This window comes from Anolis carolinensis, chromosome 6, assembly GCF_035594765.1.
Source record: "Anolis carolinensis isolate JA03-04 chromosome 6, rAnoCar3.1.pri, whole genome shotgun sequence".
Taxonomy (NCBI): Eukaryota; Metazoa; Chordata; class Lepidosauria; order Squamata; family Dactyloidae; genus Anolis; species Anolis carolinensis.
In genome coordinates, this window is record NC_085846.1 from 13,975,561 (window position 1) to 13,998,821 (window position 23,261).

Below are 23,261 nucleotides of genomic sequence, written 5' to 3' on the forward strand. Positions count from 1 at the left end.
CATGATGTATTGAAAACATTGACTACAAAAATGCGTTGGATAATCCTGAACGTTGGATAAGCGAGTGAGACTCTTGTGGAGAGTCCAAGGTGGGAGAAAGAACTCTTGTCTGTTTGAGGCAAGTGTGAATGTTTCAATTGGCCACCTTGATTAGCATTGAATGGCCTTGCAGCTTCAAAGCCTGGCTGCTGGAATCCTTTGTTGGGAGTTCTTTCTCCCACCCTGGACATTCCACAGATATATAAACCCCACTTGCCCAGTTTCCAACACACCTTACAATCTCTGAGGATGCCTGCCATATATGTGGGTGAAACGTCAGGAGAGAATGCTTCTGGAACATGGCCATACAGCCCGCAAGGTCCAGAGTGGAAGAAAGAACTCTTTGTCTGCTTGAGGCAAGTGTGAATGTTGCAATTGGCCACCTTGATTAGCATTGAGTAGCCTTGCAGCTTCAAAGCCTGGCTGCGTACTGCCTGGGGGAAATCCTTTGTTGGGAGGTGTTAGCTGGGGAATTCCAGACAAGAAACAATCAGGGTCAGCTAACACCTCCCAACAAAGGATTCCCCCAGGCAGGAGGCCTCTGGTATCGCGGGAACTAAAGAGTAAACACTACAAGGCCCCGCCCCCGAGTGGGCGGAGCTGCGAGGATGACGTCTGCCGAACTCCAGGACGCATGCGCCGTTGTGGGTTACTAGGTAGGTCTGGGATTTTCTGTGAAGTTGGGGGTCTTTTCAATGCGTTGCAGCATTTGATGGAAACCTAACCATCCTTAACTGGTGCTCCCTTCCCAGATGAATTATTCTTGTCAATGTTTTGATCATAACACAAGCCTTGGCATCTACATTGTAGAATTGATTCAGTTTAACGCCACTTTATTTGCCATGGCTCAAGGCTATGGAATTCTGGGAGTTGTAGTTTTACAAGGTCTTTAAGTTTTCCCTGCCAAAGAGTGCTGGTGCCTCAGGATTCCTACAATTCCTCTGCCTACCTAGAGGTTTTCATTGGTAGTCTCCCATCCAACTTTTAACCAAGGCTGACCCTGCATAGCTTCCAGGATCAGATGAACTCTTGCCTTTAGTCTGCTTAGGCCCTATGTAAATGAATAAAACATACTATAAATGTATATAAATATATTATATTGTATGTTGTATATTGTCTTTCTAGAGATTTAACAATAGGCATTTCCTTCGTGTTTTATTTCAAGGTTAGTCCCAAAGAGGCTTCTCCTCTTTGTCCCGCCTAGGCCATGTCGGTGGGTCTCACTCTCACACGGGCAAATGTCTTATTCCGGCAACATCTTTTTACGTTCCTGGACCACCCCGTTCGCCCCATCCACGCCTCCTGGACTGCGTTCGCCGGACATAACAAATGGTCCAAGGTCAAGCATGTGAAAGGCCCAAAAGATTTGGCTCGGTCCCGTGTTTTCCAGAAACTCACCATGATGATCCGACTGGCAGTCAAAGGTACAGCGGCAGCATCGGGATGGTGTCAGACTTCATTGCTTCTGTACCAGGCATGGGCAAACTTGGGCCCTCCAGGTGTTTTGGACTTCAACTCTCACAATTCCTAACAGCCTACCGGCTGTTAGGAATTGTGGGAGTTGAAGTCCAAAACACCTGGAGGGCCCAAGTTTGCCCACGCCTGTTCTATACTGTAGATATGCACTATCATAGAAACACTGCATCATAGATCCCAAGCCCATCCTACCATGGAGTAACACACAATCAAAGCCCTCCTGACAGATGGCCATACAGCCTCTGCTTATAAAACCTCCAGAGAAGGAGAATCTACCACACTCCCAGGCACCCTGAGTCAATATGTGTGATTGTTAGCCACCTTGAGTGCCTATGTGGAGAAAGTCCCGATAGAAATAAAGATGATGATGTTAATAACAACAATAACAACAACAACAACAACAACAACAATAATATGGCCAATGGTAAGGGATTGAGGGAGGTCTATACAGACTGGCAGTAGTTTCCCAAGATTTCTGACATTAGTCTTTTCACACTATATACATGAATATGTCAGAGGATTAGATACAGGGCAGCACATGTTCAAAACTATTCTCTTGTTTTGAATTTTGAAATAATTCATCTTCACAAGCATCACATAATTCTCAACACATATTTCTCTCATTTTCCTTTACCTCCAGTTTGCCTCGGCTTAATCTCCTGTCCCTAAGCTTAGCTTGAATTTCAGATTCCAAAGCAAGGGAATGCTTTTTGTTGAATTCCTGCAATGCCTATTGATGGTGTTCTCTTAGGCAGCGATGATGGTGATAATATACTCTTTCTCTTTTCATGTCTTTGGCAGAAGGAGGCCCCAACCCAGAACTGAACAGTAATCTAGCCAATGTTATTGAGCAATGTCGGAGCAACAGCATGCCAAAATCTTCCATCGAAGCAGCAATCTCTGGTGGGGTATGTTCCTCAGATGCTTAGAGCTAGTAGATAGATGTGGCTGACACCGTTGCCTTTGTGAAAGAGTTGCTTTTTTTGGAGAAGAGAGACTAACAGGAGCAAGAAATGCATCTGGGGCGCTTCAATTGTTGTTAGGCTATGACTACCATAATTCTTCCGGTAGCTATCCTGATTAGAGCTTCATGAGTGTTAATAATCACATAAATTCTTGTGGGCAACATGGTTTCTGCTGCTGTGTTCGCTGTTGGAAAAAAAATGTTCTGTTGTGATTTGCATTTCCAAGCCAGCAATGGCAGAATTACAAATGTAGCAATAGTAATAGCCATGACAAGCATACTCTGTGGTGTAGAATACATATACAAGTATATTTCAGTTAATGAATTACATGTATTCTTTGGTATTACAGTGGGTATAAGTAATGTGGAAAGAACAGACATAGATTCCTATACCACATACAGAGATATCAAACTTATGGCCCTCTAGATCAGTGGTTCTCGACCTGCAGGTCCCCAGGTGTTTTGGCCTACAACTCCCAGAAATCCCAGCCAGTTTACCAGCTGTTAGGATTTCTGGGAGTTGAAGGCCAAAACGTCCTGGGAAACACAGGTTGAGAACCACTGCTCTAGCTGTTTCAGGCTCAGCTCCCAGAAGCCCTAGCCAGCTTGTCCAGTGGCCAAGAATTCTGGGAGCTGAAGTCCAAAGCACCTGGAGGGTCACTGGTTTGATACCACTGACACATAAGAAAGGCAAGCATAACTAACAGTACACATGTGTAACATGAAACTTGGTCAGGTGAGTTTTGCATAGGTCAACAAAAGTTGTTGAACTTTTAAAAGACTACTTCGGGCGTTCTACCAAAATATATTCAGAGATGACTTTTTCTTCCACCAGCTTCTGTGTTTCTTATTATAGATCTAGATCTATGCCTTTTAAAAAGATGTTGGAGATAGCTGCTGAGGCAGGCTTATATGCTCCCTCCTTTCATCTCTGTTTACTATTTATGCATGCCTAGTAAGTGATTCTGGAGTTATCTGCTATAGACCTTGCCTGTTATAACCATATATTTACAGCATAATCCCACTTTTTCTCAGCTCAAGCTTTAGTGGGTTGTTTTTCCTGTTTTTCTTCATTCTTCATTTTTGTAGTACAGATGCTTCTAAAAACTTTCTAGATAGTCAGAGGATGTGAAGGAAAATGAAATGGGCTAATTGTTAAAAAGTGCTTCTTTATTAGAGGGTTTGTTAACTGAGGAATGCATGTATTGTCTAAACTGGATAGCCCTGTAGACTTCCAGATGTGGCTGACTGATGATGATGATGATGATGATGATGATGATGATGAAAATAATAATAATCATTGATTCATTCATTATCCACCTCTTCTTGCAACTTGAGGGGGGTACAACATGGTTAAAACAAAGAGATAAAACACAACACTAATAAAATACCGGGTACATAAAACAAGATACACACAGATAAAATACAAGTTAAAATCCACAAGTTAAAATTGACTGGGTAGACCTAGCAGAAGGGTGAGGTCTTCAGTTTTGTCTCATATTCTGAAAGCTGACACTCAGCATTCATTATAATTCATTGTGGTGGCTACAACTGCTGGGATTTGCAGTCCAATGACAGTAGGACAGCCACTCCATTCCCACCTTTTTTTCTAAACAAACATTGAAATGTGATATGTGACTGTAAATAGAAATGACAAAATTTTGCAGCTCTGGGATTGAGGGATTTAGTTTTGGCAGGAGGCAACCTAGAGTTACTTTGAACAGTCACCCATGGACCTGGTTTCAGTGAACAGGGATCCTAAATATAAAACTTGTTCCTATTTTTCATTGTTTGGATAGGACAAAGCCAAGTCCTCCTACCTGCTCTATGAAGTGCGAGGCCCTGGCGGTTCTTCCCTCCTTATCGAGATCCTGACGGACAATGCAAAGAGGTCTTACCATGAAATCCGCTATCTTTTGAACCATAATGGGTGAGTGTGTTTTTTAGGCTTTTAGGGTCCTTGTCCACTTTGTTGCCAAGTTTTGACAGCTGTCAGGTGCTACAGAAAGGGTTAATTTTTGTTAGCCTGTTTTTTTACATCAGCTTGGCAGTTTGTGTCTGGTAAAAGATATGAAGGATGAAAACAAACTAGAGGAGTGAATTTTCCTTTGTTACTCACCTGCTTTACACAATTCTGCTTGCTCTTGTGGGAAGGAAGAGACAGGCCACACTTCCACAATTTGATATTGTGTGTTTGGTTTTACAATGTATAATACTTGAGAACCCGTCAGCCTTACCTTTGAAAAGGTTCACATCAATCCAGGAATCTCATATATTCAGCAATGGAGAATGTGTTCACTGTCCAGGAATAGTAGGGAGAGAATTACAGTCAGCTCTTTACATTTGCTGGGATTACAGGCGTAAAAGTGAAGAAAAAAACCCCGCCAGGAATGATAAAATACTATTATTTTACCCAAAGGCCCTTCCAGACAGGCCCCATATCCCAGGAACTGATCCCAGGTTTTCTGTTTATCCTAGATTACCTGGCAGAGCAGACTCATATAATCCAGTTTGAAGCAGAAAATCTGGGATCAGATCCTGGGATATAGGGCCTGTCTGGAAGAGCCCCAAGAGAACCCTTCTGTAAAATTTTGCTAGTGATCTTGTGGTCAACATCTGATGGAAGCTGAGCTTTAAAGGCTATTTTAAGTGTATTTATTGTATTTTAATTGTTTTTTGCCACACTGTTACTATTTGATTTTTTTTTAACTTTTGTATTGCACCTTTTAACCTTGTCTAGTGTGGGATTGTTAGCCATCTTGAATCCCAACGGGAAGAAAGGCAGGGTAATAATAATAATAATAATAATAATAATAATAATAATAATAATAATAATAATAACAACAACAATAATAATAATGTTGTCAACAAGTGTGCCACCAACATGAAATGTTTGGAAAGCTGTAATCTAGATATTTCTAGATAGATAATTGTAATTGAACCTGTAATAGTGAAACCTGCAAATGTGGAGTGCTGACTGTAGCTTTTTAGGGACCCTGTTGATGTGTGTATGACTTATAATAAATAATAATAAGAAAACTTTATTTATATACCACCCTATCTCCTCAAGAGGACTTGGGGCAGTTTCCTGCATAGCAAAACATTCAATTTCCGAAAAGAAACCATACAACAAATTAAAGATAGTAAAAATAATATAAAACAAAATAATAATCATAAAACAAGAACATACAATTCAAAACAATCACAAAGATTAGTTCAGTTCAAAATATGGGAAGGAGGAGGACAGGGTGCAAGCTAGTTTCTGCTGCTCTGGAGTCTAAGACACAAAGCAGTGGATTCAAATTGCAGAAAATAACTTATTTGCTGCATCGTCTCCCACCCGTAAAGCTTATGATATAGTACAAATGTGTCGCAGTGATTGGTAGTGAACAAACTATTGGAAAGGCCTGTAACTACAGCAACTTTGTGAGATGAAACAGTTTGGGAAGGTTACACTTGAGGTTGTTATCCAGTCAAGTAACTTGTCTGAGTTCTGAATTGGAGGTTAAAAAGAACAACCTCCAGGCCTGCCATCGCTTAGATTTCATCCCAGGGCCTGGTCATTTGGTTTCCTGCAGGGGCATCTTTGCTGATGGAGCTCGGCACAATTTTGAGAAGAAGGGGGTTGTGTCTGTGAAGCAGGAGGATCGGTCTGGCAACCCAGTCAGTTTGGATCGGGCCCTTGAGTTGGCTATTGAAGCTGGAGCCGAAGATGTCAAGGAAGAGGAAGATGAAGATGAGAAGATAACGCTGAAGGTAAGATGCGAGTTCAGTTCAAAATATGGAAAGAAGAAGGACAATATCCTCATCTGATTTGGCGATACTTAATTGGCTAGTTGTGAGATGATGCACAGTATAAGTTTGAGCCTTGGACCAATGTTTGAATCCCTGCTCAGCATGGAAACTCACTGGACAGTTTTTTAAAAAGTCATACTCTCTCAGATTTAGAGGGAAACAATGGCACACTTCCTCTGATTAAACCTTGTCAAGAGAACCTATAAATTGGAGTTGACTTGAAGGCACATTAACAATAGTATTAATTGCAGAAACTGAGGCTCCATTTGCAGAATGTAGTAGAAAAAACAATGCCTTAGTCAGTAGTTCCCAAACTTTGCTCCTCCAGGTGTTTTTGATTTCAACTCCCAGAGTTCATGGCTCTTGGCTAAGTCAGCTAGGGCTTATGAGAGTTGAATTTCAAATCAGAATTTGGGAATTACTACTTTCACCTTATAGTTAAGCATGAAGGAGACTCTATTGCTTTTACCTGCAAAATTATCCTCTTCTGTACAATGCTCACAGCCCTCCATTGCTATAGGTTATATGGTTCTCAAGCCTCTGCCAATGTACTCCAAGTTCTTTTACTCTCATTTTGTATCAACACTGGGAATCTTAATGTTCATTTTTGGAAGGGGACATTTCTGCATTTATGTTCAAGGCTCTGAAGGATTTTCCTGGCTGATTTGTCTTCTTTGCCTGCTCTCTTTCCCTCCAGTTTATCTGTGCGGTGCCCACTTTGCGCCAGGTCCGTGAAAAACTAGAGTCGCAGGGCCTTTCTTCGCTCTCTGCCAGTGTGGACTTTATCCCAACTATTAGTGCCCAGCTTTCAGATGAAGAGATGGAACGGGCTTCACAACTCCTAGAGGCGCTTCGGGATTGTATGGACGTTGTGGGAATTTATGACAACATTGCCTAGATTGACAAGACTCCCTGAATGGATGCTGCCAAAGTTTTTGCAGCAGGGCCTTTTTCTTTGACCTTTTTAGTATGGGACAAGTGTGGGATGCCTTTTCTAATTAATTCAGATTGGCACTATGGATGAAGGTTACTTTATTTGAAATGCCATCTTGCTTCTTCTAGGCTCCCTGACAGTTCCTTATATGAAAGGCCCACATGGTCTATATAATGAAATGGTTTGTAAAGCAAATGCAGATGCTGGGAAAACATTGTAGAAAGGGCTTGGAGTCTCTTTGTACTTTGAAAGAGCTTTGTACTCTAGCAAATGCCAGAATGTGTTTACCAAGAAGACCTAAAATAGATTGGTGAAGTGCCACCGTGGGTACATCCAGCTACACACATTTGTTTTTGTATCCTCCAAGACATCTCTTCCTGAAACAAAAAATGAAGAGGAAGTGATTCCTGCTTACTTTCTTTTCTTAAAAAAGGTCTCTTACCTAAAAAATGACAAAAATGTTCCCACACATACTAAAATAATTTGGGGGCAATTTAGTGGTGGGGCACACATCTCCAAGATCTTTTCGGATGCTAATGTTCCTCCTTAGCTTTCCAGTTACTTATTTTGACCTAAAATCAGAACTTGGGAATGTTACCTTTTGGATAGGATCTTACAGAATCCCCCACCCACCATAGCCATGGAGGCTGGGAGTTATAGTCAGAAAAAAGGTGATTTTCCTAGTTCTGTTGCATATCCCATCCCTTTGATGAAGCTTCAGTGTTGTCTGGTGTTCTCTGCCACATGCGAGTGATCTTTCTGACTCTTGCTGGTCTAAGAATGTGTGCTGTCCCTGAGGAAGTGGTGCTCCGGTTGTCGAATGTCTTGCCACCTATTTTGGGAACCAAAAAAGCCTACAATCTTGTTTCTCTTCTTGGAAGACTGCTCAATAAGATGATTTTCAAAGCTTTTATTTTAAAAAGTCTCCATGGCCAAGTCTCATGCACAAGTCTGTTAACAACGTAAAGTATTAAAACATTTAGTTTTGATATTCTGTTGTTTAGTCACTACCAACTTTCATGTAAAACCACCTTTTTGCCCCATAAGATAATTGCAGTCCAAAGGAGAAATATTTCCAACTCCTATAATAATGATGGTGAGAAGTTGCCCGCTCACTGGCTGATTCCTTGCCAGCCAAGCAAAGAGGCAACAATGAAAGTGAAGATGAGGCACAACAGCAGCTTGTGGCAATGGCAGTGAGAAGGCAGGTTGGACAATGGAGGAGGCCTAGTGAAAATGACACTGCTCAATTTCCTAACAAAAACTCAGAACTAGCCCTATTGTATAGGGGCTGATTTACAAAGGGTATTTTACTCTGGGATTAGGCAAAAACCAACAACAACAGTTAAACTGATAAAATATTCATGCAAAGTACTAATTTCAAGAGCCGGTGTGAAAGATATGTGTAGATCCCTTCCTGATCTACATATGACCTGATGGCTCAGAATAATATAAGAGATAACTTCACATTAAATTTTGAAATACAAGAGGATGGTCCAAGAACTTTATGATAGGAGTTCAATACGAACAATGAAGGGATGGTCACTTTGTTTCTACTCCAGATGTTGTTGGATTATAGCTTCCATCAGCTCTAGGCAGTGTTGAAGAATGTCTGGGGCTGCAGTCCAAACAACATTGAAAGGGCAAGTAACAGGGAAACTTGCAACTGGTATATATAAGGGAACAGACCCTTCCTGGAGTTGATCTGTACTTTCAAATTTGAGACCACTTTATCTGTCAAGAGTGTCTTCCTACACAATCCTGGGATTTGTATTCTACACGCCTGAATAAGAATACCAGAGCTTTCTAGCAGAAAACGTAAAAATCCCTCACCAAACTACTAATCCCAAATTCCATAAAACTGAGTCATGACAGTTAAACATTATTCCACACTGCTGGTCTCCAATTGAAGTTCTGCATGGGTTTGTGGCTCATCCAGATAAGTCAGTGTCACTTTCTGGGCTTTGGGGAATAGGGGACCCTCCCGAAGCAGCACATGGCAGGAACAGTTCCGCATAGCCGTTGCCACTGGGTGGAGAAGGGGTGGCAGCAGGGAAGTCCAGACCCACTGGACCTGCCAAGCCTTGGTTTTGGAATGCCTCAAAGTCTGTTCCAGGATTTCCTGAAGGCAACCCCTCAGGAGGGGCCCCGTCTGCAGGACGGCATACTTCGAAGCGTAACCAGCGGTATCCAGTGCACTTCCGTGCTCCAGGGCAGCTCTGGATGAGGTGCTGGATGGCTGGGTGGGAGAGCCCAAAGAACTCAGCACCGGATGGCTCCAGTTGGGCAGCACCCACAGCCTCAAGGAGTTGAGTGTGGCAGGAGTCCGGAGTGGAGCCAGTGACTACACAGCCAGGCTCATCTTCAGGGGCGATCTCGAAGAGTGGCCCAGTACCACCGTCCTTGATCTGGCAAGTATAGAGGCAGCGGTGAACAGGCCGGCGTGTACTGGCGAAGATCCTGGTGCTGCAATATCCCACAGGGTAGATGGCATTTTCTGTATGGAAACCAGGACGGTCAGAGACAATTTCACCCAAGCTGTAGACGGTCAGCGGACCCAATGTGATAGGAAAAACTGGCCGGCCAGAAGGATCCAAGGGAAGCGGCGGAACTAGCCTGCGAATGCCAAGCTCAGATGACACCCTGCGCTTTGATGCCCGCCCATTCTCTTTGCCTTTGCGTTCCCGGCGTGGTTTGCGGATGACCATCTCCTCTGGCGAGGGCTGCGAAACTGTAGTGACAGATGGCACAGGAGGCTCTTCTTCTGCTAGGGCTTGTGCCTGCAGCAGGCGAGCCAACAAGAACCGGCGCTCTTCACGCACACGGAGGTATTTGGCCTCCAGTCTGGCAATCTCATCACACAGGGCTGCATTCTCATAAACCAGCACTTTGGCTGCACGGCACAGACGTCGGAACTTTAGGCGGTAACGCTCGCCTTGGTTTTTCCGCAGGGTTTTCTTCATTGTAAGATGAGTAATGGAACTGGCAGGAGAATCTAGGAAGGAGAAAGATATCCAACGAGTGGATATTTAGTTTTGGTTTGTTTGTTTAAATATTTGTTTAAATCCTGACCTCTTACACAGAGCTTCCTAAACTTTTTCCATCTGAATTTATTTTAATCCAGGCATTATTAGGATATAAAATAGTACAGCTGAAATACAGCTGAAGCCTTTTCTGCAGAGTCCACTGTAGATGCTGCATGTTCAGACACCTTTAATTGTTGTCAGTTTTTTCAGGACCCCAACATTGCGCTAAGGGGTCAAGACCCACACTTTACTCATAACATATCGGGGAAGCATACAATTAAAACATATTATTTAAAGCAATGCCAGAAAAAAACCTAAAGCAATAATTTATTTATTTATTTATTTATTATAATATTTATATCCCGCCCTTCTCACCCAACAGGGGACTCAGGGCGGCTTACAATAAAACACACATATAAAAACTGTACAATACACTATAAATCAGTCAAAAAATTAACTTACATAAGACATTCATAAAACGCATTATAAATACAGATAGGCATGTTCAAGTTTAATTTAAGTAAGATAAAAGCATATTAAGAAGCTCACCATATCTTAGCATTCTCTTTATGCCAAAAAGTCAATCAGTTACTAAAGCAGTGGTTCTTAACATGTGGGTCCCCAGATATTTTGGCCTACAACTCCCAGAAATCCCAGCCAATTTACCAGCTGTTGGGATTTCTGGGAGTTGAATACTGGTGTATGCAATTTTCCCCAAAAGGAGTTGAATGCTGGTGTATGCAATTGTTTCCCCAAAACAAGTCATGCTTTTACGAAGAAGTTATGTCATCATTTTTCAAAAGGTTATGACTTCTAATAAGATCATCTCTTTCCAAAGATCATAAAAGGTTATTGAGATTTCCATTTTCCAAAGAAGTTTATTAACACACACACACATTAAAAGACAGGCATATGATTAAAACACATAATAATCATTTGAACCAATGAAATGTAAGTTTGAATCCATAGGTTACAATTGGCTGGGTTACTACATTCCCAAACATCTGGAAGACCACTGGGCAATAGTCTGAAAAGAATACAGTTTGAAAACAGAGTTCTCCCACAGCCAGCACCTTTCCCCCTTCTTTGTAGGCCCCATAATCGCCCCCTCCTCACCACAAAACGGCCCCACCGCTTCCTCCCTTTCGCCTTCTAAGTCAGCAAGCAGGAACCGGAAGTTGCCGTCCACCTTCAGGCTCCGGGCTGCGACGTCATGTCTGTGAAATCCGTTCCTGTCTCCATGGAGACACCAGGGCTTTCCAAGAACCTGAAGGTACTGAGTTGGCATCTCTTCTGAGTTTCTTCGCTTTATGCAAATAGAAATTAACTAAATGAAGACACACACACATAAAACCCTGCAAAGTTGAGGACCCTAATAATAATTATTTTTAAATGTGTGCTGGTTTTATAAGAATTTGACCTTACCTTTGTTCTCTCAGGCCCCTTCCACACAGCTGTATTAAATCCCACATTATCTGCTTTGAACTGGGTTATATGGCAGCGTGGATTCAGATGACACAGCTCAAAACAGATATTGTGGATTATCTGCCTTGATATTCTGTGTTATATGGCTGTGTGTGGAATGGCCCTCCTGTAGTTTTTCCTCACTAGAAGTTGCTTTAATGTTTTTATTTCTAACATATGTAGTTTGTTAAATGTAGTTTTAAATGTATGTTAGTATGTCTGTGTTGCATGACAAAAATGATTTGTTCTTTTTGACATTATATTCATATTTTAATAATGTATTTGCTTTGTTTTAACCATATTATGTTTAATGTGTTGTAAAAGGCTTTCATGGCCGGAATCTCTGGTTTGCTGTGAGTTTTCTGGGCTGTATGGCCATGTTCCAGAAGCATTCTCTCCTGTCATTTCGTCCACATTATGGCAGGCATCCTCAAAGTTTGTGAGGTCTTGTCGAAGGCTTTCATGGCCGGGATCACAGGGTTGTTGTATGTCTTTCAGGCTGTGTGGCCATGTTCCAGAAGTATTGCCCACATCTATGGCAGGCATCCTCAGAGGCTGTGAGGCATGGATAAAATAGGCGAGGAAAGGAAAAATATATATCTGTGGAGAGTCCAGGGTATGCCATAGATGGGGGCGAAATGTCAGGAGAGAATGCTTCTGGAACATGGCCACACAACCCGAAAGACATACAACAACCCTGTTGTGAGATCTGTTGGAAACTAGGCAAGAGGGATTTATATATTTGTGGAATGCTCAGGGTGGAAGAAAGAACTCTTGTCTGCCTGAGGCAAGTGTGCATGTTGCAATTGCCCACCTTGATTAGCACTGAATGGCCTTGCCGCTTCAAAGCCTAAATCCATCCAGTCTGGGAGAATCCTTTGTTCGGAGTTGTTAGCTGGCCCTGATTGTTTCCTGTCTGGAATTCCCATGTTTTCAAAGTGCTGTTCTTTATTTACTGTCCTGATTTTAGAGTTTTTTAAAATACTGGTAGCCAGATTGTGCTCATTTTCATGGTTTCCTCCTTTCTGTTGAAATTGTCCACGTGCTTGTGGATTTCAATGGCTTCTCTGTGTAGTCTGACATGGTGGTTGTGAGACTAGTCCAGCATTTCTGTGTTCTCAAATAATATGCTGTGTCCAGGTTGGTTCATCAAGTGCTCTGCTGTGGCTGACTGCTCTGGTGAAGTGGTCTGCAGTGCCTTTCATGATCCTTGATTCATGTTTGGGTGCTGCGTTTGAGGACGCCTGCCATAGATATGGGCGAAAAATCAGGAGATAATGCTTCTGGAACATGGCCATAGAGCCCGGAAAACTCACAGCAAGCTAGCTATCATCATCTTATCCCAATGCAATAGGAAAAGAGGATGGCTGCTTTCCAGATGGATGGACTCAATTAAGAAATAATAATAATAATAATAATAATAATAATAATAATAATAATAACAGGAAAAACTCAGCTGTTATCAGGACCTCAAGATTGAACTGCAAAGGCTCTGGCATAAACCAGTACAGGTGGTCCCGGTGGTGATTGGCACACTGGGTGCCGTGCCAAAAGATCTCAACCGACATTTGGAAACAATAAACATTGACAAAATTACGATCTATCAACTGCAAAAGGCCACCTTATTCGGATCTGCACGCATCATCTGAAAATACATCACACAGTCCTAAACACTTCAAAAGTGTTCGACTTGTAACACTTTTCTATAAAATACACATATGCCAATACATGGAACAAAAATGAAATACAACCGTAAAAGAACGTAAAGTTAACATGTATGGGTTAAAATTGACTGAGTAGTTGATTTCAAATTAGTCCCCTTCCACACAGCTGTATAACATCTACATTGAACTGGATTATATGGCAGCGTGGATTCAGATAATCAAGTTTGACGCAGATATTGTAGATTATCTGCCTTGATGTTCTGGGTTACATGGCTTTGTGGAAGGGCCCTCTGTGGAGAAAATAAATAGATCTGAAAGAAGGTTGGAAAAGGGACAAATCACCCTTCTTTCCTTCCTTCCTCACTTTCTTGCACTCAGACCAGTTCTAATAATATCAATCTGTTTTGCTGTCCTTGTAATAGGAGCTCAGAGGACAGAACTATTTCTGACCAACAGTCATAATCTCATCCAGAGGCTGCAAAGAGGGGCAGGCCAAGGTCATTTCAATGAAGTGTTAGAGCAATCTCAGGCATGGGCAAACTTGGGCCCTCCAGGTGTTTTGGACTTCAACTCCCACTATTCCTAACAGCCTACCGGCTGTTAGGAATGGTGGGAGTTGAAGTCCAAAACACCTGGAGGGCCCAAGTTTGCCCATGCCTGGTGTAGATGCACCCCAGAACACCTGGAGGACTAGAGTTTGGGGGCCAATGCGGTAATGCAAGCTCATGGGGGAGAAATTCCACTTGGTATCCCTCTTTTCCTTCCCTCTGGAGGCTCTGGTTCTTTGCCTGGGAGGTTGAGACCCCCCCCCCCCTTCCTCTTTCCTGTCTGGTGTTGCTCACAGAAAGAAGGGGGGTGGCGGGTCCGGAGGCGGAGCTGGAGCCACTGGCCTTGCATTGTCTGGGCTTCATGCCTGGTTGCAGGAGGAGCGGCATTGGAGGGCCATGGAGAGGGTAAGGGGGTCTTTGGGGGGCTTGGAGCTGGGGGAAATGCATGGCATGGGGGAGTGGGAAGAGACCCCACCGCTAGGAAAGTGCTTGCCCTCCTCCATATCTACCCCCTAAGCCTTGCCAAAAGGGCATTTGGAAAAGACCAGACCGCGGATATGGAGGATGCAAAGTTCCCCGGGAGGGAAAAGCAGGAAGAAGTGCTCAAAGTGGCAATCAGCAAGGTGCACCCAGGTTCACATCCACACTGTAGAACGAATGCAGCTTCATACTACTATAATTAGGAGCCCCGGTGGCAAAGTGTGTTAAAGCACTGAGCTGGAGACCAAAAGGTCCCAGGTTCAAACCCCGGGAGCGGTGTGAGCGGCCGCTGTTAGCTCCAGCTCCTGCCAACCTAGCAGTTCGAAAACATGCCAATGTGAGTAGATCAATAGGTACTGCTCCGGCGGGAAGGTAAGGGCGCTCCATGCAGTCATGCCGGCCACATGACCTTGGAGGGGTCTACAGACAACGCCGGCTCTTCAGCTTAGAAATGGAGATGAGCACCAACCCCCAGAGTCAGACATGACTGGACTTAACGTCAGGGGAAACCTTTACCTTACTACTATAATTGCTATGGCTCAGTCCTCTGGGAAGGGTAGTTTTTCAAGGCCTTCAGCCTTCTCTTCTAAAGTGCTTTACCAAACTACACATCTTAGCATTCCATAGCATTCACTCTACAGTATGGATGCATTCCTGGAGAGAGAAGGACCATGAAGAGGATGCCCAGGGTTCTGCACTGTAAAATTAATGCATTTTGACATCGTTATTCAATGCTTTAGAATCTTGGGAGTTGTAGGTTGCTTCAAATTTTCCAGCCTGTATGGCCATGTTTCAGAAGCATTCTCTCCTGACATTTCGCTCACATCTATACCATGCAGCTGTGGACAAGTCTACAGAGGGACCACCAAACGCAGCATTGCCCAAACACGAATCAAGGAACATCAAAGGCACTGCAGGCTAACTCAGCCAGAGAAGTCAGTCATAGCAGAGCACTGGATGAACCAACCTGGACACAGCATATTATTGGAGAACACAGAAATGCTGTCAGACTACACAGATAAGCCATCGAAATCCACAAGCACGTGGATAATTTTAACAGAAAGGAGAAAACCATGAAAATAAACAAAACTTGGCTACCAGTATTAAAAAACTCTAAAATCAGGACAGTAAATAAAGAGCAATACTCAAAAAACAGGGGAATTCCAGACATTAATCAACCAGGGCCAGCTAACACCTCCCAACAAAGCATTCTCCCAGGCAGGAAGCAGCCAGGCTTTGAAGCTGCAAGGCTTTCCAGTGCTAATCAAGTTGGCCAGTTGCAACATTCACACTTGCCTTCAGCAGACAAGAGATCTTTCTCTCACCCTGGACTTTCCACAGATATATAAACCTCACTTGCCCAATTTCCAACAGACCTCACAACCTCTGAGGATGCCTGCCATAGATGTGCGCAAAATATCAGGAGATAATGCTTCTGGAACATGGCCATACAGCCCGGAAAACTCACAGCAATCCAGTGATTCCGGCCACGGAAGCCTTTGACAACATAAGAGAGATTGTTTTAGTACATCCAATGGGACTTAAGAACCTCTGGATTTTTGTATCCACAGATCGCCCCAGTGGATACCGAGGACCCACTACAATATCTACTTGTTCCCTTGTTCTAGATGTATATGTAAGAGAGAGAGGAAAGTTCCTGGCATTTTTTCAGCTTAAAAATGTAATACCACGAAGCCTCATCAAGCCATCTGTGCACAAGAGGATCGCTTTATCTGGCAAGAGCTTTTCCCAGATTTGAGCCAGTAATCTGCAGTCTTCACCCAGCTCTATTCCTATGCACTTGTTTTTCTTGTCTCCTCTTATGCAGATGGAATCCATCTCTTTCCCAGGCTTTCTGGTGGAAGCTGAAAGCCCTGGCCCCTTTCCTCTGGAAGATGATCCCAGTGCTCCTAGGTAAAACCTTACTTTTTTCTCTTCTTTCTCTCCCTGTGTTTTAAATCCAGTGAAGCTAGAATTATGGCTGTTTTATTGGAAGTGAATCCCACAGTGAACCCTGTTGGGTTTTCATTTCCTATGAACATGCAAAAAGGTCAGGTCTGCATGACATGGATGGATCTGGAACTGGATTTGCTGACATTGGGTCGTGGTGGCGCAATGGGCTAAACCCTTGTGCTGGCTGAACTGCTGACCTGAAGGTTGGAGGTTCGAATCCATGAGATGTGGTGAGCTTCCGTCTATCAGCCCTAGCTTCCTTGCCACCCTAGCAGTTAGAAAACATGCATATGCGAGTAGATAAATAGATATCGCTTGAGGCGGGAAAAGGCCACACAATCAGGAAGTAACAACGCAGGCTCCTTGAAAATGGGGAAAAAGCACCTCTCATAAGCCAGAGATGAGTTCCGCCTCCAGAAGCTGGAAATGAAAGGAGAAGCCTTGCCTTTGTTTGTGTTTGTGTGTCTCACTGTATCTGTGATTATAATGTCATTAAATGTTTGCCTATGTATGTAAATACCGTTGAGTCCCCAGGGGAGAAGGGCGGAATATAAATAAAGTGTATTATCATCATCATCGTCATTAACATCATCATCTATGCCAACCTCAGCAGAAGTAGGTGGGAGTCTACTGATAGATCTCTGATGATTACACTAATAGATCAAGATCAGCTGCTCCCCCCTGTGGTCAGAATTGAACATCCCCTCAGGAGAAGGTTAACTTGCCTCTGCATCTGTTTGTCTCGGTCTCTGTTTGATGTGTTTATGCGCATTGAATGTTTGCCCTATGTGTGTATAATGTGATCCACCCTGAGTCCCCTTTGGGGTGAGAAGGGCGGAATATAAATACTGTAAATAAATAAATAAATTCAAAAACCCAAATTTGAATGTTTAAATCCTCTGATATAGATTTACTGTTCACCCCACACAAAAAGACCCCATTAGCACAGTAAATAGTTGGTTCACCCTTTACCTGAGACTGGTAATTAATAAGGAGTAACCTTTCATCATTTCTGTCTTGGTTTAAATTGAAATGTTACCCAAGGGCTTTGTTTTTCCATTTTAAAAATGTAAATTTCAAAACGTGTTCTAATCTGATTTTATTGTGTGTATTTTTTGGGGTGGAATAACACTTTTGCCACTTACTGCTGCAAATATTATTTGTTCTTTTATTGGATTTTAGAGCTTTAGGGAAACTATCCTCTGATTATATATGGATAAATGAAAGTGTAGAGAGATACCAAGGACCTTTGAGCCATTCAGCCTGGGTCTGTCTTTCTTTTCTTCTTTCTTTCTTTCTTTCTTTCTTTCTTTCTTTCTTTCTTTCTTTCTTTCTTTCTTTCTTTCTTTCTTTGCTTGTCTTCTCCCTCATTCACCCACAAGAAGCTTTTAAGAGTTGAATCATGTCATTAACTATCTGTATAAATGTCATCTCTAGGTTTCCCAATGCTGAGCCACATTTCTCCAGGATGGAGCCAGGAGAGGACCTACAGTTGCCAGATTCAGGAGACAGGCAAGAGCTGACTGTTGTCAATCCAGGTGAGGAACAGTTAATTGCGTCTGCAGGGAGATGGTGTTGTATAATGATTAATTCCCAAAGTAGGAGACCTGTGTTTCTCCAGATGTTGTTGGGCTACAGTTCTTATCACCTATGGCCTATGGCTGCACTGGTTGGGGCTGATGGGAGCTGGGATCAGAGAACACAGGAGGACTGTCCTGATTCCCTGTCCTGATTCAGAGCAGAACCTAGACAAATAAAGTTATTGGATTGGAACTCTGAGGATCTTCTGGATTTGGTCATACTGAAAGTTTTAATTAAAAAGGCATTATAGGTCTACATCTGTTTGAGTGGGAATGCCAGGGTTGAACATGGGACCTTCTAAATGCAAAGTGTTATTTTCTAGCACTGAGCTGTGGTCCTTGGTTAATAGAATACATCTTCCTCCAAATAACTGCGTTGGTCAAGCGAAGATCCAAATCCTCCATTCTCATATCCATACTTACTTATTACTCTTATTCTCTTTACTACTGTGCTATAAAACACCCCCATAATTTATAGTTTTGAGTCTCTTTTAAGAGTCTCAAGAGAGGAATGTGGGGTAAAAATATAATAAGGATAATATTATAATGGGTTTATGCTTATGCCCTGGCCACAAAAATATATATCATTCTGCAACACTGGCGTCCTCCGGACAGTTTGTTAATATCTCTAGTGTTCTCTATTGAAAGTGTTTTTGTATACTGTTTTGGTTGAGCCTTATGGGACCTTCATTTACAGGTTTAGCTTTGTAGATTTGATTATTCAGAGGTAATCAAAACAATTTTTTAAATGTTTTTTTTCCCCATTTTTATTGAGGTCCTGCACCCATAACTCCAGTGAATGTAGAAGACTTATTATAATATTCTGGAAGAGTTAAGGTTGAATAAAACCTCTTCCACACACCCCAAAACTGACAACTCCATAACGCAGTGGTTCTCAACCTGTGGGTCCCAGATGTTTTGGCCTTCAACTCCCAGAAATCCTAATAGCTGGTAAACTGGCTGGGATTTCTGAGAGTTGTAGGCCAAAACACCTGGGGACTCACAGGTTAAGAACCACTACCATAATGTATGCCAATCACAGGTTTGAGGGGACATTTTGAATAAAAAAGACATAATATCAGATTTATTATATGTCTTTCTCCAGGCTTTGACACACCAAGTGAAGAAGAGCAAGAAGAAGAAATGGTGGAGGAAACTGAGGAGGAAGAAACCGGGATTTTCCCTGAGACCTGTGATTGGTCCCAAGTGACGTCGGAAGAGAAGGATGCCGGTGCCTTGGTCATGGCTGACCCTCGTCCATTCTGCTGCTTGGAGTGCGGGAAGGGATTTGCCCAGAGTTCAAACCTGGTGAAACATCAGCGGATCCACACAGGGGAACGCCCATTCCGGTGCCCTGAATGTGGACGGGGCTTCAGTTGGAGCTCATCGTTGGCTGAGCACCTCAAAACGCATGGTGGGCGCCGTCCCCATGCCTGCAGCGAGTGCGGGAAGCGTTTTGCTCGTGGCTCGACGCTGGCGGAGCATCAGCGCGTGCACACTGGAGAGAAGCCCTTCCGGTGCCAGCAGTGCGGAGCACGTTTCTCCCAGAGCTCCACCCTGGCGCACCATCTGCGCACGCACTCTGGGGAACGGCCCCATGTCTGTCCCGACTGTGGGAAATGCTTTGGCCGCAAGTCCACCCTTGTTACGCACCGACGGACTCACACCGGAGAGAAGCCTTATCTCTGCAAGGAGTGTGGGCGCTGCTTTGGCGTCAGCTCCGACCTTGCCAAACATGTACGCAACCACCGTGCTAATGGTGGCAGGTGGGAGAATAATGGGACAAGAAGATGCCCGGTGATAGAGAGGAAGAAAGAAGAAACTGAAAAAGCTTTCCATGAGGACTTGAATGTAGCCGAAGAGCAGCAAAGTGAGCCTGTGGTTAGAAGTGAAGGGGGAACTGAGTCTGGGGAGAACTTTCTCCAGGATTCTGCACTAGGTATCCATCAGAGTGAGGTTTCTAACCACTGCCATCCATGTATAGAAGTCTTCCCTGACACGTCAGAACTAGAAGCCCAAGCAAATCATGACATAGAGAAGAAGCCTTACAAATGTTCTAGCTGTTGTGCTGGCCTTTTTGAAAGCTCTGCACTTGAAATGCACGAGAGGGTACACCTTGAAGGTCTATCCCACCACTGCCCCCAAGATGGAGAGGACTTCCCTAATAGTTCTGATTTGGAGCAGCACCAAAGTGCCCCAGATGTAGAAGAGGAACCGTTTAAGTATCTGGAGCACAGGGCTAACTTTGCTGAAACCACGATTCTAGCTACACAGGAGATAATCCCCTTGGATGAGGAATCTTATGCTTGCACACAGTGTGAAAAAATATTTCTCAGTAAAGATGAGCTGACATTTCATCAGGAAAGTCACACTGTTCAAGAAAAAGAGGATGAGAAGCTTTATCAGTGCCCTGTTAGCAATGCTCCATTCTCTGAAAGTACTGATCTTGTGATGCATAAGGTGAGCCATGGAGCAGATGGAGAATCTCACTGCTGTCATCAATGTGGTGAGGTGTTCATTACTAACTCAGAGCTTTCAATTCACCAGTTGAGTCACTCAGGAGAAGTTTCTTTGGACAAACCATATTCTTGTGCCACCTGTGCCAAGAAATTTGTCCTTTTTGCCACACTAGTTGCCCATGAACGTACCCACATGTCTGATGATGCTGCCTACCGTTGCCCAAAGTGTGGTGAATGTTTCTCAGACAGCAACAAGCTGGGGAGACACCAGCAACGCCACTTGGGCAAGGAGAGGCCTTTCTGCTGCCCAGCTTGCAACAAGGGCTTTGTGCTCCTTTCGGGGCTTCAGCAACACCAGCGTGACCCTCCTTCCCGGTGTCCTCAGTGCGGTGAGACCTTTGTGTGGCGCTGCCAGCTGACCAAACACCGCCGGAACTGCCATCCAGCCGAACGGCCCTATAAGTGCCCTGAGTGTGGCAAGGGCTTTGCACAGAGTTCAAAACTCCTGCGGCACCAGGTGACACATACCGGCGAGAAACCTTTCAAGTGCCCTGAATGTGGCAAGATCTTCAGCCAGAGCTCCAATCTGGTGGAGCACCGTCGCACCCACGCCCCTGGTAAAGCCCACCGTTGTGCCATCTGCAGCAAGGCTTTTGCCCTGGGTTCCTATTTAGCCAAGCATCAGGCCACTCACACTGGCTCTCGCCCTTTCCATTGCACCGAGTGCGGCAAGGGTTTCCGGCAGAGCTCCAATCTCATCCAGCACCAGCGCACTCACACGGGAGAAAGACCATATGTTTGTGCCTCTTGTGGCAAATCCTTCACCCAGAACTCACACTTGGTCAAGCACCGGCGTGTTCACACAGCTGAGCGCCCCTACCGCTGTCCTGTCTGCGGTAAGAGCTTTCGGCAACGTGGCAACCTGGCTGAGCACCAGCACCAACACGCCGGCACCCGGCCATATATCTGTGGCACTTGTGGGAAGTCATTCCGGTGGAGCTCTGCTTTCTCCAAACACCAACGTATCCATCTTGACTCTGATCTTTGACACACAACCCCCCTTGCAAGGAGAGCATGAGAAAACAGATGTTCTTAGTACTGGAGTAGGAATCTGGACCGTATGCAGTCCCTCATTTAAAAACTGATAAAATTTTCAGGCCATTTTTGCCCCCCAAATTATAGAGAAAGCCCTTATGTGATAATGTGCAAAAATACACTCACCTATATGAGCAACATAGAACCCCACACTATCCAAAATACAGTGACCCAGTTAACTGGGGCTCAAGCAATTAGTGAAAATTTGAAGAAATAATACTTCCAATACTATAAATAAAATACGAACAGACTTTGCTTTCCAGTCTCTCCTTTTCTATAGCCAAGAGGAGAAAGTTCATTCTAGGTTCTTGACTGAAATGTTTTATAGTCTGTCTCTTTTTATACGGGAAATGTGTGTTCTTTCATTTACTTCAAACAGTGATGAGCCAGCCTTGTCATCTTGGGGGGGGGGGGGGGGCTTTTTCCACATTTTGTCAAATGGGACCCAGACTGATCTACCACTGAATCCCATCCCAGTAGTGTCGGAGCCCTGGTGGTGCAGTGGGTTAAACCCTTATGCCGGCAGGACTGATGACTCGAAGGTTGTGTTGCCAACCTGAAGGTTGCCAGTTAGAATCCAACCTGGGGAGAGTGTGGATGAGCGCCGTCTATCAGCTCCAGCTCCATGCGAGGACATGAGAGAAGCCTCCCACAAAGATGGTAAAACATCAGAACATCTGGGCGTCCCCTAGGCAACGTCCTTGCAGACGGCCAACTGTCATCAGAAGCGACTTGCAATTTCTTAAGTCGCTCCTGACATGAAACAAAAAAATCCCAGAAGTTCCACCAATTTCTAAGCAACCCAACCATCCGCCTCAGGGTCCCATCCCAATTTGGGGTTCACATTGTGTCCTGATCCAGACAAAAGCATTACCTTCTGGTCCAGACTCTGTTCTGTAGCCTAACTTTAGCCTTGCAATCCTATTCATGAAACCGCTGATCTTTTTTGAAATCCTCATGGCGCTGTGGAAGAATTGCTTTTTCAAAACTGCCATGATCTCTTTATTTCCATCTCTGTGGCCTTAGTTTAAATTTCTCTCTGGTCCAGACATTGGTTTTGGAGTTTTTCCAAGAGCAAACCTCATAGGTTTTCTCTCATCCTTTGAGGAACTTCACTCCTTGATGCCACGTTTACTTATTTTCTTTGACTCTAAACCTTTGCCCGATGAACTGAATCCGATCTCTGCCTGAATTACTGAGCATCTACTACCTCTGGTTAAAAAGGGGTGTCAAATATACCACCCATATCCCATTCATGAACAGGTTAGCCCTGGTCATGAGTTTTCTTTTGTGAAAACGAATAGAGAAACTTCAGAATTGCTTACCTGTCTTGTTATTCTGCCAAGGAATTTAGGGCATTTTATCCTCACAAAATAAAAGATAATTTGGGCTAGATTTTTGTCAATTAATGTCATTGCTTGGGTAGGGATTCCTTTACTCAAATTCTTTCCTAGAGAGCTCTAGTGAACTCTCCTCAATAATAGTCGATGGATCGACACATATCCAAAACCTGGGTCCGATATGCTGTAACATGGATTCTGCTGGTTCTTTGGGCTTACCCAGAAATCTACAGAACTCTGATTTTTCTTCTATATGTGACTACAGTACTCCAGAATCCTTCAGGCTAGCCAGTTGTTGCAGCAGTGGGCATTAGTCACTTCTCTTGTTGCTTCCTTCCTGATGTTTGTGTAGATTTGAATGGGGCACGACCCTTTACAGAAGGATTTTTAATTGCTGTCACTACATCCTGGTGGAGTGCATGGTTTAAAAGGTAAGTGTAGAGA

General features: G+C 43.8%; 3 protein-coding genes across 4 annotated transcripts; 2 read left to right on the forward strand and 1 right to left on the reverse strand.

The window, feature by feature from the left end:
• Positions 1 to 574: 574 nt before the first annotated feature.
• On the forward strand, positions 575 to 8,197 carry LOC100558098 (translational activator of cytochrome c oxidase 1). Of its 2 annotated transcripts, none has more exons than XM_062957970.1 (6): positions 575 to 695; positions 1,205 to 1,463; positions 2,317 to 2,423; positions 4,279 to 4,409; positions 6,058 to 6,235; positions 6,972 to 8,197. In XM_062957970.1, exons 2-6 carry the CDS (start codon positions 1,247 to 1,249, stop codon positions 7,170 to 7,172), a joined length of 834 nt encoding a protein of 277 aa, XP_062814040.1. In that variant the 5' UTR covers positions 575 to 695; positions 1,205 to 1,246; the 3' UTR covers positions 7,173 to 8,197. The 2 variants fall into 2 exon arrangements, with proteins under 2 accessions (XP_062814040.1, XP_062814041.1); XM_062957971.1 differs by lacking the exon at positions 575 to 695 and adding an exon at positions 803 to 1,094.
• Positions 8,104 to 11,537, reverse strand: tbrg1 (transforming growth factor beta regulator 1). Its single transcript, XM_016996047.2, has 2 exons — positions 11,351 to 11,537; positions 8,104 to 10,203 (listed from the first exon to the last, which is right to left on the reverse strand). Exons 1-2 carry the CDS (start codon positions 11,520 to 11,522, stop codon positions 9,140 to 9,142), a joined length of 1,236 nt encoding a protein of 411 aa, XP_016851536.2. The 5' UTR covers positions 11,523 to 11,537; the 3' UTR covers positions 8,104 to 9,139.
• LOC103279910 (zinc finger protein 91) lies at positions 9,831 to 21,732 on the forward strand. The gene is made up of 6 exons (XM_008117158.3): positions 9,831 to 10,036; positions 11,392 to 11,507; positions 15,962 to 16,026; positions 16,219 to 16,304; positions 17,781 to 17,881; positions 19,029 to 21,732. Exons 1-6 carry the CDS (start codon positions 9,831 to 9,833, stop codon positions 21,428 to 21,430), a joined length of 2,976 nt encoding a protein of 991 aa, XP_008115365.2. The 3' UTR covers positions 21,431 to 21,732.
• The last annotated feature ends 1,529 nt before the right edge of the window (positions 21,733 to 23,261 follow it).

Coding starts and splice junctions, on each gene's coding strand:
- LOC103279910 (XM_008117158.3), top strand. CDS start 9,831: ATGCCAAGCTCAGATGACACCCTGCGCTTTGATGCCCGCCCATTCTCT. Junction 16,305..17,780: donor GATGATCCCAGTGCTCCTAG/GTAAAACCTTAC, acceptor TGTCATCTCTAG/GTTTCCCAATGCTGAGCCAC. Junction 17,882..19,028: donor GCTGACTGTTGTCAATCCAG/GTGAGGAACAGT, acceptor GTCTTTCTCCAG/GCTTTGACACACCAAGTGAA.
- LOC100558098 (XM_062957970.1), top strand. CDS start 1,247: ATGTCGGTGGGTCTCACTCTCACACGGGCAAATGTCTTATTCCGGCAA. Junction 1,464..2,316: donor GATCCGACTGGCAGTCAAAG/GTACAGCGGCAG, acceptor TGTCTTTGGCAG/AAGGAGGCCCCAACCCAGAA. Junction 6,236..6,971: donor ATGAGAAGATAACGCTGAAG/GTAAGATGCGAG, acceptor CTTTCCCTCCAG/TTTATCTGTGCGGTGCCCAC.
- tbrg1 (XM_016996047.2), bottom strand. CDS start 11,522: ATGCCAACTCAGTACCTTCAGGTTCTTGGAAAGCCCTGGTGTCTCCAT. Junction 10,204..11,350: donor AGCGGTGGGGCCGTTTTGTG/GTGAGGAGGGGG, acceptor TCTCCTTCCTAG/ATTCTCCTGCCAGTTCCATT.